Source organism: Rutilus rutilus (assembly GCF_951802725.1).
Source record: "Rutilus rutilus genome assembly, chromosome: 23".
In the NCBI taxonomy this organism is placed as follows: domain Eukaryota; kingdom Metazoa; phylum Chordata; class Actinopteri; order Cypriniformes; family Leuciscidae; genus Rutilus; species Rutilus rutilus.
Window position 1 is genome coordinate 11826557 of NC_140233.1, and position 12722 is coordinate 11839278.

General features: G+C 38.8%; 2 protein-coding genes across 2 annotated transcripts in view; one reads left to right on the forward strand and one right to left on the reverse strand.

The window, feature by feature from the left end:
* Nucleotides 1-2385: 2385 nt before the first annotated feature.
* dbx1b (developing brain homeobox 1b) lies at nt 2386-5156 on the forward strand. The gene is made up of 4 exons (XM_084397843.1): nt 2386-2797; nt 2998-3099; nt 4443-4642; nt 4748-5156. Exons 1-4 carry the CDS (start codon nt 2440-2442, stop codon nt 5036-5038), a joined length of 951 nt encoding a protein of 316 aa, XP_084253969.1. The 5' UTR covers nt 2386-2439; the 3' UTR covers nt 5039-5156.
* A 617-nt stretch (nt 5157-5773) lies between these two features.
* Nucleotides 5774-12722, reverse strand: part of nav2b (neuron navigator 2b) — a 68028-nt gene continuing 61079 nt past the window's right edge. The window contains exons 27-39 of the mRNA XM_084397842.1: nt 12614-12694; nt 11954-12107; nt 11675-11822; nt 11490-11587; nt 11309-11404; nt 11047-11215; nt 10714-10949; nt 10337-10491; nt 10154-10225; nt 9435-9631; nt 9218-9336; nt 8926-9129; nt 5774-7557 (exon numbers count right to left, since the gene is read on the reverse strand). Of these exons, the coding sequence (XP_084253968.1) occupies nt 7444-7557; nt 8926-9129; nt 9218-9336; nt 9435-9631; nt 10154-10225; nt 10337-10491; nt 10714-10949; nt 11047-11215; nt 11309-11404; nt 11490-11587; nt 11675-11822; nt 11954-12107; nt 12614-12694 (1843 nt within the window). The 3' untranslated portion in view covers nt 5774-7443. The remainder of the gene's footprint in view (nt 7558-8925; nt 9130-9217; nt 9337-9434; nt 9632-10153; nt 10226-10336; nt 10492-10713; nt 10950-11046; nt 11216-11308; nt 11405-11489; nt 11588-11674; nt 11823-11953; nt 12108-12613; nt 12695-12722) is intronic.

The following is a 12722-nucleotide window of genomic DNA, read 5'->3' on the forward strand; positions in this document are numbered from 1 at the left end:
CCCCACACCACTACTAAACCTACCCATGCGTATCATATGCACGTAAAAATTCATTTTCGCGTATAAATTGCACGATAAACACAATGCGTGCTATAGAGACGCATTTAGTGTGACCGGGTTGGCTCACCACATATAAGGAGAAATGTATGATCTCGGCACAATCTATTATGCAAAAGCGCGCGCGTTGGTGTGTGTCAGGAGGAGGGAAGGCACATTTATGTGGATATAATATCTTAGAAATGTGTCTTTAATGGGTTTAATTCAGCGCCCGACCAGCTGCACTCCCTCTATTTGGTAAAGAGAAAACAATCGTGCCATGGCTTGGAAAGCAAGCAGAAATTAGTTTCGGTCACCGAGGCTAAGCTATATTTCCTGCAAACCATCTGCTTGATAGGTACAATAGAGGGATTTTCAAGTGCAAGAAAAAGAATAAAGTGCTTTGAACGTGCAGAAGTCCTCTTGGGTTTTCTGAAGGTGATGAGGTGTCTTAATACGACTGCCCCGGGCGGTGCTAAAAACAACTGATGCAAATCTAACGGTCGTAGTAGGCTATTATTTGGTAAAAATAGGAATAATTACATGTTAATCACTTATGTTCCTGTTATTTGCGTGTTGATAGATTTTAATAGGCTACTTGTTTAAGCAGCAGAAAAGGCTGTCAACAAAATAGCATTTAGTTAAGAAAATAGGCCCATCAGTAACCTGAATCAAGATAGTGATTGACAGATTGAAAATGATAATAATTAATATAATAAAGCTACAAATAAGTTCCGGCTTTATGTTGGCCAGCCTAAAAAAAACACACACACAAAAAAAACTTGTAAAGCCAGGGATACGGGGTGTAATGTGGGGAATTACAGTTGCCCCAAAATTACTTGCGCTATGCCACTCCACACACAGCGATGCTCCCCCACAAAGACCTCTCTTCTTTTACTAAGATGGTTGCTAAGACTTCTTAAGATGGACTAAGAAGGCTGTCGAGCTGATCCCGTTTGAAAAAGTTCTGAAATATTGTCTAAAGACCCAGTATTACAATCCGTTTGTGCGAAAGAGCAACGCCTGGCGCATAATTTCATGGAGATTTACTTGCCGTGTCATCGCTCAGGGCTCACGCGGACTATATCTTCCCCTCGTCTTTTTTCCTGTCCAAATCAAAGCGCACGAGTTGACTCCGGGGAGATAAATGTGAAGGTAGATGCAAGAAAATGAATGGTTAGTGGGACAAATCCTGACAGAGAAGCGGTCAAACGCCATTAGTCACAGGTCTTAGCCCACAGGCCTCGGGATTCACCTCTTTTGCTGCATCTTGACAGAAGAGAGCGTCTGTCCCAATAAAAGCCTCCTAGGATCAATCCTTTTGTTCGCACTTTTTCTCGTTTTATAATATATTTTATCGGTAGGCGTTGGCCATTTCCCCCCGTGGTTCAGCAGCAAAACTTGAAAGGTTGTGCTTTGCCATAGCACATTAAACCTTATCCACGTGTGGCACAGCATGTTCTCTGACCCAGCTCCTCACACAATTAAATCTCTCTTTTGCTCTCGGTATCTAAATGGTAGAAAATGCGAGAGTGACCTATGAAACCTTCAATTATGGGTGAAAGTAATGTTGTCTAGTTTTGTTATTCAGGATCTATCTATCTATCTATCTATCTATCTATCTATCTATCTATCTATCTATCTATCTATCTATCTATCTATCTATCTATCTATCTGGGATATAAGGTTGACTTATTATGTATTTTTTATTCTTTTTTACAAACAATAGACAGTATAAATTAGGTCAAAAACTAAATTTAAAAGTGTTTTTATCATTCCTATTTGAGCTTTCAAATTTTTTCAATTGTATTTGAAAAGACAATAAATTAAAGTGGTTAAAACAAGTAATACATTTACCAGGTTGTTGGTAAAGTTTTAAGTTAAACCAATTAAAATAAGTTTATTTTTTATTTGTATTATTGTACTGTTTTCCCAGAGCTTGGGTGTTTCCCTTTTTAATCTATTTATTTATGGTTTATTATTTATATTAAGATGTAGATTGCCTAAGATAATTTCACCGCGTTTTTAGGCAAAGCAGACAAAGGGTATTTTTATTTTATTGCAACTTTGACTAACTATAGAGTCCCTTCTTTTTATTCGTAAAAGACCGTTGTCCGCGGTTTGCTCGTGGTTCCTAATCCAATCCGAATTTATTCTGTCCAATCAGGGCGCGTCGCCTCTAGAGTAAACGGAACTCACGTGGAGAATTTGGCTGAACTTCATTGTTAGAGCTGTCAGCCATGAAAAGGCTTCTCCAGCGGTCCACTATAAAACCCCTGGAAGAGAGAGAGACAGGCAAGAGCTCCTTCATTCTGCCCTCTTGGACTCTAATCTACGGAAGCCATTGCAGTGAGAGTAGTAGCACGTGAATTCCTCGCTGTCATTTTCTTTAAGAACGGTGCAATGATGTTGCCAAGTGTTATTGCGCCACCTGCTATGTATCCGAACTTTCTGCGTCCCTCGGCGGCTCTTTCCTTGCCTCCCACTTTCCACTCGGCGTTCACCGCGCACTCGAGCTTCCTGGTGGAGGACCTGTTGCGGATCAGCAGACCTGCCACCTTCATGCACAGGAGCATCCCGTCCCCAAGTGCATCTCCTCCGGCCACAGGAGCCACAACTCTGAACAACTCCTCCGCTGTCCACGTCGCCATGTCTACGTGTTTGCCAAAAAGATCAAGCTCTCCACAAACTTCAATTTCCAACGATCCAAATTACTTGAAGTTTGGAGTGAATGCGATTCTCGCGTCAACAACACGAAACGGTAGGTTTCTCATTTGTTTATAAACTAGCAACTTAATGTAGTTGATAAAACGTTTTTTTTTTCACATTTTTCTTAAAATACGTTAATTAAGGAAGTAGCGATGACACTCATGTTACGCATTTGCCTACTTTTTTTTTTGTCACATTCAACCTGTACAAGTTGACTTCATTTAATTAATGTCCACTTTATTTGTGTCATAGTTTCACCACCACCTTCAGTGCACGGGATGAATGCGAAAACATTCCCGTTCCCATGTTTTGACGGCTCATTCCACCCATTCATCAGAGCATCATATTTCCCAGGTGGGTCAACTACACTATTCATACAAAAATCGCTGTGTCACTTCTTAATTCGGTCAAACTGATGGGCTTTCAGAATGTGCTTCCAATGCTGGAATTTGTAGGACATTGTGGAATCAGTCTCGCTAATTTGATGCCCTATTTAGCAAACGCAGTGACTGCTGACATTTTGCACCGCTTCCCCTAATCCACAAATTAGCCGGAATTGTCATGGTCCCAATTTAAGGCGGGTCCACTCTCACAAGCAAACTGTTGGCTTCTCTTCATCGCTGCCTTTTCCCACCGAGCCAGTGTACTTAGTTACTGATTGGCAACAATGCTTTCAGCACCATGACCAATTGGTCAGCTCCCTCTGGGCAGCCACACACAGACCCGTCGTTGACTTGAGCATGCTGCTGATAGGCATTTACCAGTCATGGACTAATTCCCCTATTAGCTTCTATTCAGTGTTTCAATATTCTCACAAGACCACATAGCGTGTGGGGAGTCTTCACGGGACGTCCAAGCTAAAGTTTTGGTCTCATGTAGCAGCATGAAAATTGCGTAACAAGGTGTAGTAGTCTTAATTAGGGTACTGTGTGTCTCAAGTAGCAATAAATGGATTGTATAGTTAATTAAAATTTACTCTAAACAATTGAATGTTTACAACAACTGTATTTGTATGTGGGTTAACGCTAAATCTATTACGTATACCTCAGAGAAAACCAATAAAAGTGGGTCTACTTTGCGTTAAGCTTCATGTCCATCACTCCAGTGAATGCGGGCTACAAATAGCCTTGTGGATCGTGCACTCATTCAGACCTACGATAATAGACTGATTCTTTTCACCGCGGTGTGAATACGTCAACAAAACAACTTGAGCAGTATGAATGGCTTTTCGTGTCCATTTAATGAAAATATTTGGGGGCAAACATAGTCCCCCGCCATCAGTATTCTCAAAATGTCCCTGGCATGCCGTTGTGTTTAGTTTTTAAGTGTAAATCTCTTTTGTGGCCGTAATATATGGCTTTAGTGGCCTGTCCTAAGCCTTTTTCAGTCAGTTCATTACTACACAATTACCGTCCACGCTTCATTAGCACCTCTATCTTTCACTGGAGCGCTCTGAATGACTGCTCGCCCTTGTTACCATACCAATGCTTTTGGGAACCAAGCAATGTGCTAATTAGCTTCCTCGTTCAGTATCACTCAAATGGACTGGTTTAAAAAAACATTAAAGCCCAACTTTCATTCCAAGCCCAAATGAGTACTTCCTGTTCTTAGAAAACACCAATAGTTGCTTATTTTGAGGGAAACGTTAATAATATCGACTTTTAAAATAATTTGTTTAGTTTCTTTTTCTCTTATAGCATCTTCAGCAGTGCCCATTCCCGGAACTTTCGCATGGCCGCTCACGGCTCGAGGGAAGCCGAGGAGAGGAATGCTTCGACGGGCAGTCTTCTCTGACGTGCAGCGCAAAGCATTGGAAAAGATGTTTCAGAAACAGAAGTACATCAGCAAACCAGATAGAAAGAAATTGGCGGCGAAACTTGGCCTCAAAGACTCCCAGGTAAGCTGAAGTTGTCCACAAACATATCTTTTTTGTGTATCGTACCTTTGTGCATGTCTGAGGTAAATTGGTCGCGCTCATATTTTGCTTACTCTTTGTTGTCAGGTAAAAATTTGGTTCCAAAACCGAAGAATGAAATGGCGCAATTCCAAAGAAAGAGAGCTTCTGTCGTCAGGAGGTTGCAGGGAACAAACTTTGCCGACGAAAATGAACCCCAATCCTGACCTGAGCGACGTTGGAAAAAAGTTCGAAAATGACGCGGCTCTGATAGAAAGCCCGCGCGCGCCAATCAGAGATCACGAGTTCAACGCAGATTTACTTTTTAAGTCGCCTTCCATTTCCAGCAAGCACTCAGACTTCTCAGAATCGGAGGACGAGGAAATAACCGTGTCATAATCATTAAACAGACTTTGTAATTTCCAATGATTTATGTTTATGCACAAAAACTTTCAGAAACTTTGTCTTGTTTGACACGGTAGCTGTGTGAACTTTACTGATAGGAAAGCCTTCAGTTGAGGGAGAATGTTGTAACCGCTGCGTTTTTGGCAGCTTGTATAGTGTTTTGTATGAATATTTTGTATGGAATTTTTATACCAAGATTATTATAATCTTTTTTTAATGATACTTGTCAATAATCTTAAATACGTAGATGGCACATTTCTAACTTAAAAAATCATATATTATTTTGTATACTGATGTTTTTTGTAAAAATGTATATACATGTGAAAAAAAAATATTTTTTACAAATTAAAAATCCAAAGCAAAATACCAAAATTTCATTTAATTTAATTTTTGTGTTTGTCTGCCTTGAAATGATAATTTTATGTTATTTAAATGGCCACACATATAATTGTATTACATTTTTGCCTAGATTGAAAATTGACTTTTTTTCTTAATTTAAAAGCAATATTTGTAACTGCCTCTGGAGACAGTTTCAACAAAATAAACTTAAGTAAAAAAAAAAAAAAGTGATTAGAGAAATGGCTGGCATTTCCCAGTAGTGGTCCCCAATATTATCAGTCCTGCCAATAAAATAAATGAAACAATTTGACAACTTGTTTACTCCTTCCTCAACTTCTGAAAAACACAACTGTTGACAACTTGCCACTGAATAACTGACAGAAACGGATATTTAAACAGGAAAATGATCACATTTATTGCAAAAAGGGTCACATGCAATCAGTAGGCTGAAAAATATAATTAAACATGAACAACTTTAAAACCATTTCTCTTAAAGACTACACCAACAACAAAATATGAGGCAAATATTTACAAAAATATAGTACAACTGAAAATATACACAAATAAAATCAAAACTCGTTACCTGCAATTTATGGAAAATTTGACTATTTGCCTCTTTTATTATTTTTATTTAAACCCATTTCAATAGGCTATATTTACACAATTGTTTTCACATGTAGATGTGTTTAAAGTGAAAAAATTAAAATGAAAATCTTGGCAGTACTTGAAGCACAACAAGATTATTTGGCGGGATATAACACAGAAAAACACAAACAAGAAAAGAAATACTGCATAAGGTCTATTAAAACCTGTTCCAGGAAATTATTTTAAACATAAAAAAAAAAAAACCCGACATTTTCTTGGTGAACAAAATGCAATCTTTTAAATAAAGCAACTCCCAGTAATCCATTTGGATCTCACGCTAATGTTTGCCACATTAATACTGCTGGGGGGCCAGTAGACACGCTAACCCTCAATTCACACTAAAGCACATCACACGGATCCATGTGCCAGACCTTTTCAAATGTATGTCTAACTACCCCCCATGAAGTTTCTTTCTCCCTTCAACAAGTATTTTAGAAATACATACTCTTACACTGAACAAAGAGGACTCGCATGTGTTCCTCAGAATTATTTGGGAATGAGAATTATAAAAGAGAGGTCCGTTTTGGCTTTATTGTATGTCTTCCTAATATCAACAAGGTTGCATTGTATAATGCCACTGTCTCTTGATGGATGTCTGTGATGGTTTTTGTTTATTCAGATTGTTTAGACCTTTTTGTCATCAGAACCACGTTCAGTTGACTAAAGTTTTACCAGAGATTCAGTCATGATGATGTTAAATACTCTTTGAATGTAACAATATTGCATAGAGATTATTGTACTACATTAAGAGGCACAAAATATTCTCCTGGCACAAAATGATAGAACATACAATATCACTTTGATATTTTCAACACTTTTTGACTCTTAATGATAAGAAGTTACCAAAACACTCTTTTTTTTTTTTTGGTGCAAAAAAGCAACCACAATATAGTTCACATTACACTATATATCTCTGTTAGGTCCCACAGATAGTGCATCATTTGAAGGCTATAATGTCCTTGCATTATTTGTATTTGTAGAAAGGTAGAAATCTAAGACATAAGCTAGACCATCTCAACCTATTACACAAAAATTGTAAGGCATTGTTCTCAAGTTCAGCACCAAAGAAGTTCACTAGTGCATTAAAGTCAGGCAACATGAGATCCTTTTAGAAAGTATAATATGAAAGAAATTGTGACTTGGTACCAGTGCGACTCAATTTGAACTAGGTTGTTCTCCTTATTGAACAGACTTATACCGCCATCTACAGTCCATTTGAGGAAATAATGCTTCTCTGAAGCTCTTGAGCATGTTTTCCCTCGTATGTCATGTGATTAGTGTCTTACTGAGCAATGATGATTTTTCAGGGTTTCCAGCACCCTGTTCTGCAGGCTTCCAGCACCCTGTAGATTCACAAAAAGCCAGACCTGATATTAAAAAGTCTCCATTTCGTAATTTAACATTTGAAAGTGTTTTCACATTGTAGATTCTAGTGAAGAGTCTCCGAGACTGTTGCTGGTGGAATCACTATCATAGCTCTCCGTTCCTGTGCAGTGGGCCGTCTCCTTCAGCCTCATTAACATATTCATCTGTAAAATTATATTAGGATATTAAAGGGATACTCCACTTTTTTCGGAAATATGCTCATTTTACATCTCCCCCAGAGTTAAACAGTTGAGTTTTACCGTTTTAGAATCCATTCAGCCGAACTCCGGGTCTGACGGTACCACTTTTAGCATAGCTTAGCACAGATCATTGATTCTGATTAGTCCAGTAGCATTTCTTTCAAAATGACCAAAGAGTTTCAATATTTTTCCTATTTAAAACTTGACTCTTCTGTAGTTAAACCGTGTACTAAGATCGACGGAAAATGAAAAGTTGCGATTTTCTAAGCCTATATGACTAGGAACTACTCTCATTCCGGCGTAATAATCAAGGAACTGTGCGGCTGTACCATGAGTGCAGCAGGCGTAGTGATATGACGCAGCGCCTGAAAATAGGTCTAATAGGTTAGACAAACTTAGTCCCGGTCACATTGGAAGAAGTTACCGAGCTGGGGACTATTTTCAGGCGCTGCGTCATATCATTACGCCTGCTGCACCCATGGTACAGACACACAGTTCCTTGATTATTACGCAGGAATGAGAGTAGTTCCTAGCCATATCAGCCTAGAAAATCGCAACTTTTCATTTTCCGTCGATCTTAGTACACGGTTTAACTACAGAAGAGTCAAGTTTTAAATAGGAAAAATATTGAAACTTTTTGGTCATTTTGAAAGAAATGCTACTGGACTAATCAGAATCAATGATCTGTGCTAAGCTATGCTAAAAGTGGTACCGTCAGAACCGGAGTTCGGCTGAATGGATTCTAAAACGGTAAAACTCAACTGTTTAACTCTGGGGGAGATGTAAAATGAGCTTATTTCCGAAAAAAGTGGAGTATCCCTTTAAGTAAAGATCATGCTCCATGAAGATATTTTGTACATTTACTACCGTAAATATATTAAACATTTATTTTAACAGGTGGTATTTATAGCATAGGGAGCGGGACGTTTCAGATTCTAGAGAACATTTGATTGGACAGAAGATGTGATGAGAAGCTGAAGTCCACGGTGATGTCATACAAATCCATGATCCAATTTAGCGGAAGTGAGAGACGGTAAGTTTTGAATGCTTATATCTCCTAAATGCAAATTTTGTCATTGTTTTGGATGGAACACACCAGCTTATTCATAACCTTAAGGCTAACATATTCATACTAAGAGCTAAAAAAACATAACTTTCAGGGGGCCTTTAAACTGTCGTATGAAATCAGTGTCACTTTTGCAGTCGTTATGGTATTCAGGAAAACGTTAATGTCGAGCCCTGTTTATGTATACAATTTTACAGATGCACACACAGCCACATATATCAGAGATATTTGGGTTCTATAATTTACAATTTATGCTTAAAACTTACCAGTGGGTCTTCTTCTGATTTTCCCTGAGCAGGTTGTTTGCCTGGGTTGCCCTCCTGAGATATATTGTACCCGTCGAACCCTACGTCCTCTGGCCGAAGTCGCAGCAGGGAATGCCATTCGTGTTGCTGTGGACTTGCCACCCAAGGGAAGCTTTCCATCACCCACTTCGCCGGGTCTTCCCATGCTGCTCTACGCCCATACATCTGCAGAACACAAGGGGAAGTGTTCGTTTGCTTGCTTTAGCATCCTACTACAGCAGCAGATACAACATATGATGGAAGATGCCCTTACCTGTAGCCCTTCTCTCACAGCCTCCAGCATGTAAGGAATGATGGAGTAGTTCCACAGATCAGTGAACCACACTCTTGAGCCTTCTACATCCATTGGGCAGGACAGAAAGAGCCGAGGACCTACGGTGATTTTATTTATATAAACCATCATTAGAAGGAACTGAGAAACTATCAGGTAGGCAATCTGGGTGAGTGTGACTGGCTGTGGTCTCACTCACCAATTGTGACATCAGAAGAACTATGTGTTTCCAGAAAGCGGTTGAGATTATGCCAAACACACGGGATCCACTCTATAATTTTAACTAGTTCGCCGTTCCTCACACGACTGCTGATCTCGGTTTCTAGAAGCCTCCGCCGCAGGAATCGACCCAGAAAACCTTTCACTGGTTCAGTATGATTGCCACATAAAACCCATCTGAAAAAAGAGACCAAGTTTAAGACCAGTTCAACCTTTATCCATGCATAATAAGCTCAAGCTAAATAAGCTTTGAGAAATGCTTGTGGGCCCTCTTGTGGAGACTTGGGGTATAGCAACCAGCTAACTCCAGTTGTATACGCTATATTATAATAAAACAAGTTTAATTAATTTAAAATAAAAAAGGTTATTTTAATCATTTAATATATATATATATACACACACACACACACATTATTTTTCTATCTATCTATCTATCTATCTATCTATCTATCTATCTATCTATCTATCTATCTATCTATCTATCTATCTATCCATCCATCCATCTATCCATCCATCCATCACCTCCCATATATATATAAATAAAATATGAAAATAAAAAAGGGTATTTTAATGATTTTACTATATATTTATATAATTTTAGTTATACATGTATATAAACAACAAACAAAAAATTCAAATGAATAAATAATGAAAATAATGCTAATACAGCATCACAATGTAATCTGAATGGGATTATACCTGAAATTATGATGAAGATGCAGATTTGGAGTGGGTGATGGGGTTTGATTCATGGTTCCAATGATGCATGGACTGTGAGAAAATAATACAAATAAATATAAATTAAATATATTGTGAAACATGAAAATATCTGCATTTTCACAGAATCCTTCATTGATATAAACTGTTGTGTGTGTTGCTCACCACTGGTGGTTCTTGCAGTTGAGCAGCCCGTTGAAAACCTCGGCCAGTGAACTGACATGGTGAAGGTTATCCAGTATGAGCACCACAGGCATGTCCACAGCTGGTTCACTGTTTTTACACTGGTCCGCCAGGTTGGACAAGTACTGCTTCAGCTCCTGTATAATACACATTGCACCTTATTACAGGAACCTTCAAATTTACCACACGCTGAAAGTGAAACTTTGTTTTTTCGAAGCACTAAAAGTGTTTCAAATCACTGAAATGATTTAAATCAGCTTTCCATAATCTCCCACTGCTGACAATAAACATTTAGTAGCATTTAAACCTGTTAATAAATGATTGCATTCCATATTATTTATTCAAGCAGCTTCGCTGACCTTAGTAGTTTTGTTATCAACATTGAAGGTGGCGATTGCTTGATGCTCCAGCTGTTTTCCCTCTTTTCGGACCATGTACTCGGCTAGTCTGTTGGCCAGAAAGCTCTTCCCTGTGCCAGAGGGCCCTGAAAAGATGATTCGTCTGTGCTCCTCGAGCTGAGAGATGTATCGCTGCAGAACCGGCTTTGGAATGAGCGTCTCGAACGCCAAGCTGTCCAGACTGTTGTCAGAGAAGTCTGTAGAGGGAGAGAGAGTGTTTGGATCATGAGGAAACTGCCAGAGACCTCTTTTGTCAATGTGTCATGTTTTCTTATAAAAGAGCAATAAGCATACCTTTCAGCCTGACAGAGATGGTATCGCTTTCTCCCACAAGATAACCGCAGGGCAGGAGCTCTGGTGTATCTGCATCACTGGCGCGATGGATGTCTCCAATGCTGTACTCCATCACACTGTCAGTGGTCAAACCCAACTGTGTGACAGGATCTACACAGATGATATATTCCTGTTGGAGTGATAGAAACATGACGTGTGATTGTGTTGTGAAGTAGTTTTCAACTCAAATGTCACTAAACTCCAAGCTAAGGAGTTTTTGTACCTTAAAAAGGCGTCTGACTACCCCATCTAGTACGTCCCATTTGGTTTTTCCACTGACACCAATGCAGCCCAGCAGGAACTGAGAAGGTCTACACTCCTGCCAAAAGCAACACAAAGAACTGCTTGAAGCGACACTGATGTGATCACTGGGTTATTTTTGCTGAAATGTCTTTGACTTGTACCTCTTTCCAGTCTGGATCCTTCTCCAGACTGACCACAACCTTCACATGCTGTCCCTCTTTCCAGGAACTTCCATCTCCACTATCTTCTAGCAACATATCTAAGCGTCAACAAAGAATTGCAATAGTTTATAATGCCAGGTTTCTTTGAAAAATCCCATAATTCTTAAATTTGAAAAGTTTTATACCTAAGCTTGTGGATTCTGTGAGGCTGAGTTGAGAGGAAAGGCCCACAGATGAAGGGGAGATGGACATCTGAGAAGGAGCTCTGCTACCGCTTCCTCGGCTCTCAATCTTTAGTCGGTCATTTTCCAATTTTAGCCTTTCGATCTCAATCTATTAGAATAAAATTACGTTTGTGACACCTCTACAAAATGAAGTAACATTACATCAAAACATATTGAATGTTTAAGTAAGATTAAGTATGTATAAGAGCATTTCAAAAATGTGGTTAAGAAGATGCTCACTTGCATGCGGTTCATGGATTCTCGAAGCTGGTCCAGTTGGTGGGCAGAGCTTAAAGCCTCCAATCTGATGTCTGTAAGTTTCATTTCTTTATCGCGCAGATCACTGCGCAACTGCATGACTGTTTCAGCCTCGCTGTCCGTACACTCAGAGATCCTGCGAAAAACACATACGTAATATCACATACAAAAAAGAAAATAATCAAGATTGCTTTGAAATGCATTAGTAAAAAAAAAAAAAATAATAATAATAATTTAAGCAAAATATATATATATAAAAAAAAATAAAAAAAATCAAGCAATATATAAACCAAATAAATAAATACAAACAAAAACAAACACAATCATTTAAGATTAGTTAATTGTTTTGTGTTTTGGAAAAATCACAAACCATCAGAAAATGATTAACTGTGAAAGTAAATTTTCTATTAATGAACTGTGGAAGTAGTGAATGAATACCTCCATTCAGAAATAGCAGCGATACTACTTTATTTTTGAATCAGGGCACACAGTGTTTTAAAATGGGTAATTGCTCAGGATGAATAAGTCCTGAAAGGCTAATCTAGGAGTCATTGGTTGAACATCAGTTCTTGGCATTGTGTTCTTGGAACTGATCATCAGAGATTGAGAAATATTAGTATGATTTGTGCCATTCTCTTTTACCGTGCCAGAGAGGCAGACCTCATGGTCTTGCTGCTACAGCCCCAGACAGGCCCATGTGCAGGCAGGGAGGACAGTTGAGGACTATGAACATACACATATATCAACCATG

What these genes read in the sequence shown, in the direction of transcription:
- dbx1b (XM_084397843.1), top strand. Translation starts at nt 2,440, where the DNA reads ATGATGTTGCCAAGTGTTATTGCGCCACCTGCTATGTATCCGAACTTT. An exon ending in CGCGTCAACAACACGAAACG is followed by an intron (nt 2,798 to 2,997) that starts GTAGGTTTCTCA and finishes TTTGTGTCATAG; the next exon opens with TTTCACCACCACCTTCAGTG. An exon ending in TTGGCCTCAAAGACTCCCAG is followed by an intron (nt 4,643 to 4,747) that starts GTAAGCTGAAGT and finishes CTTTGTTGTCAG; the next exon opens with GTAAAAATTTGGTTCCAAAA.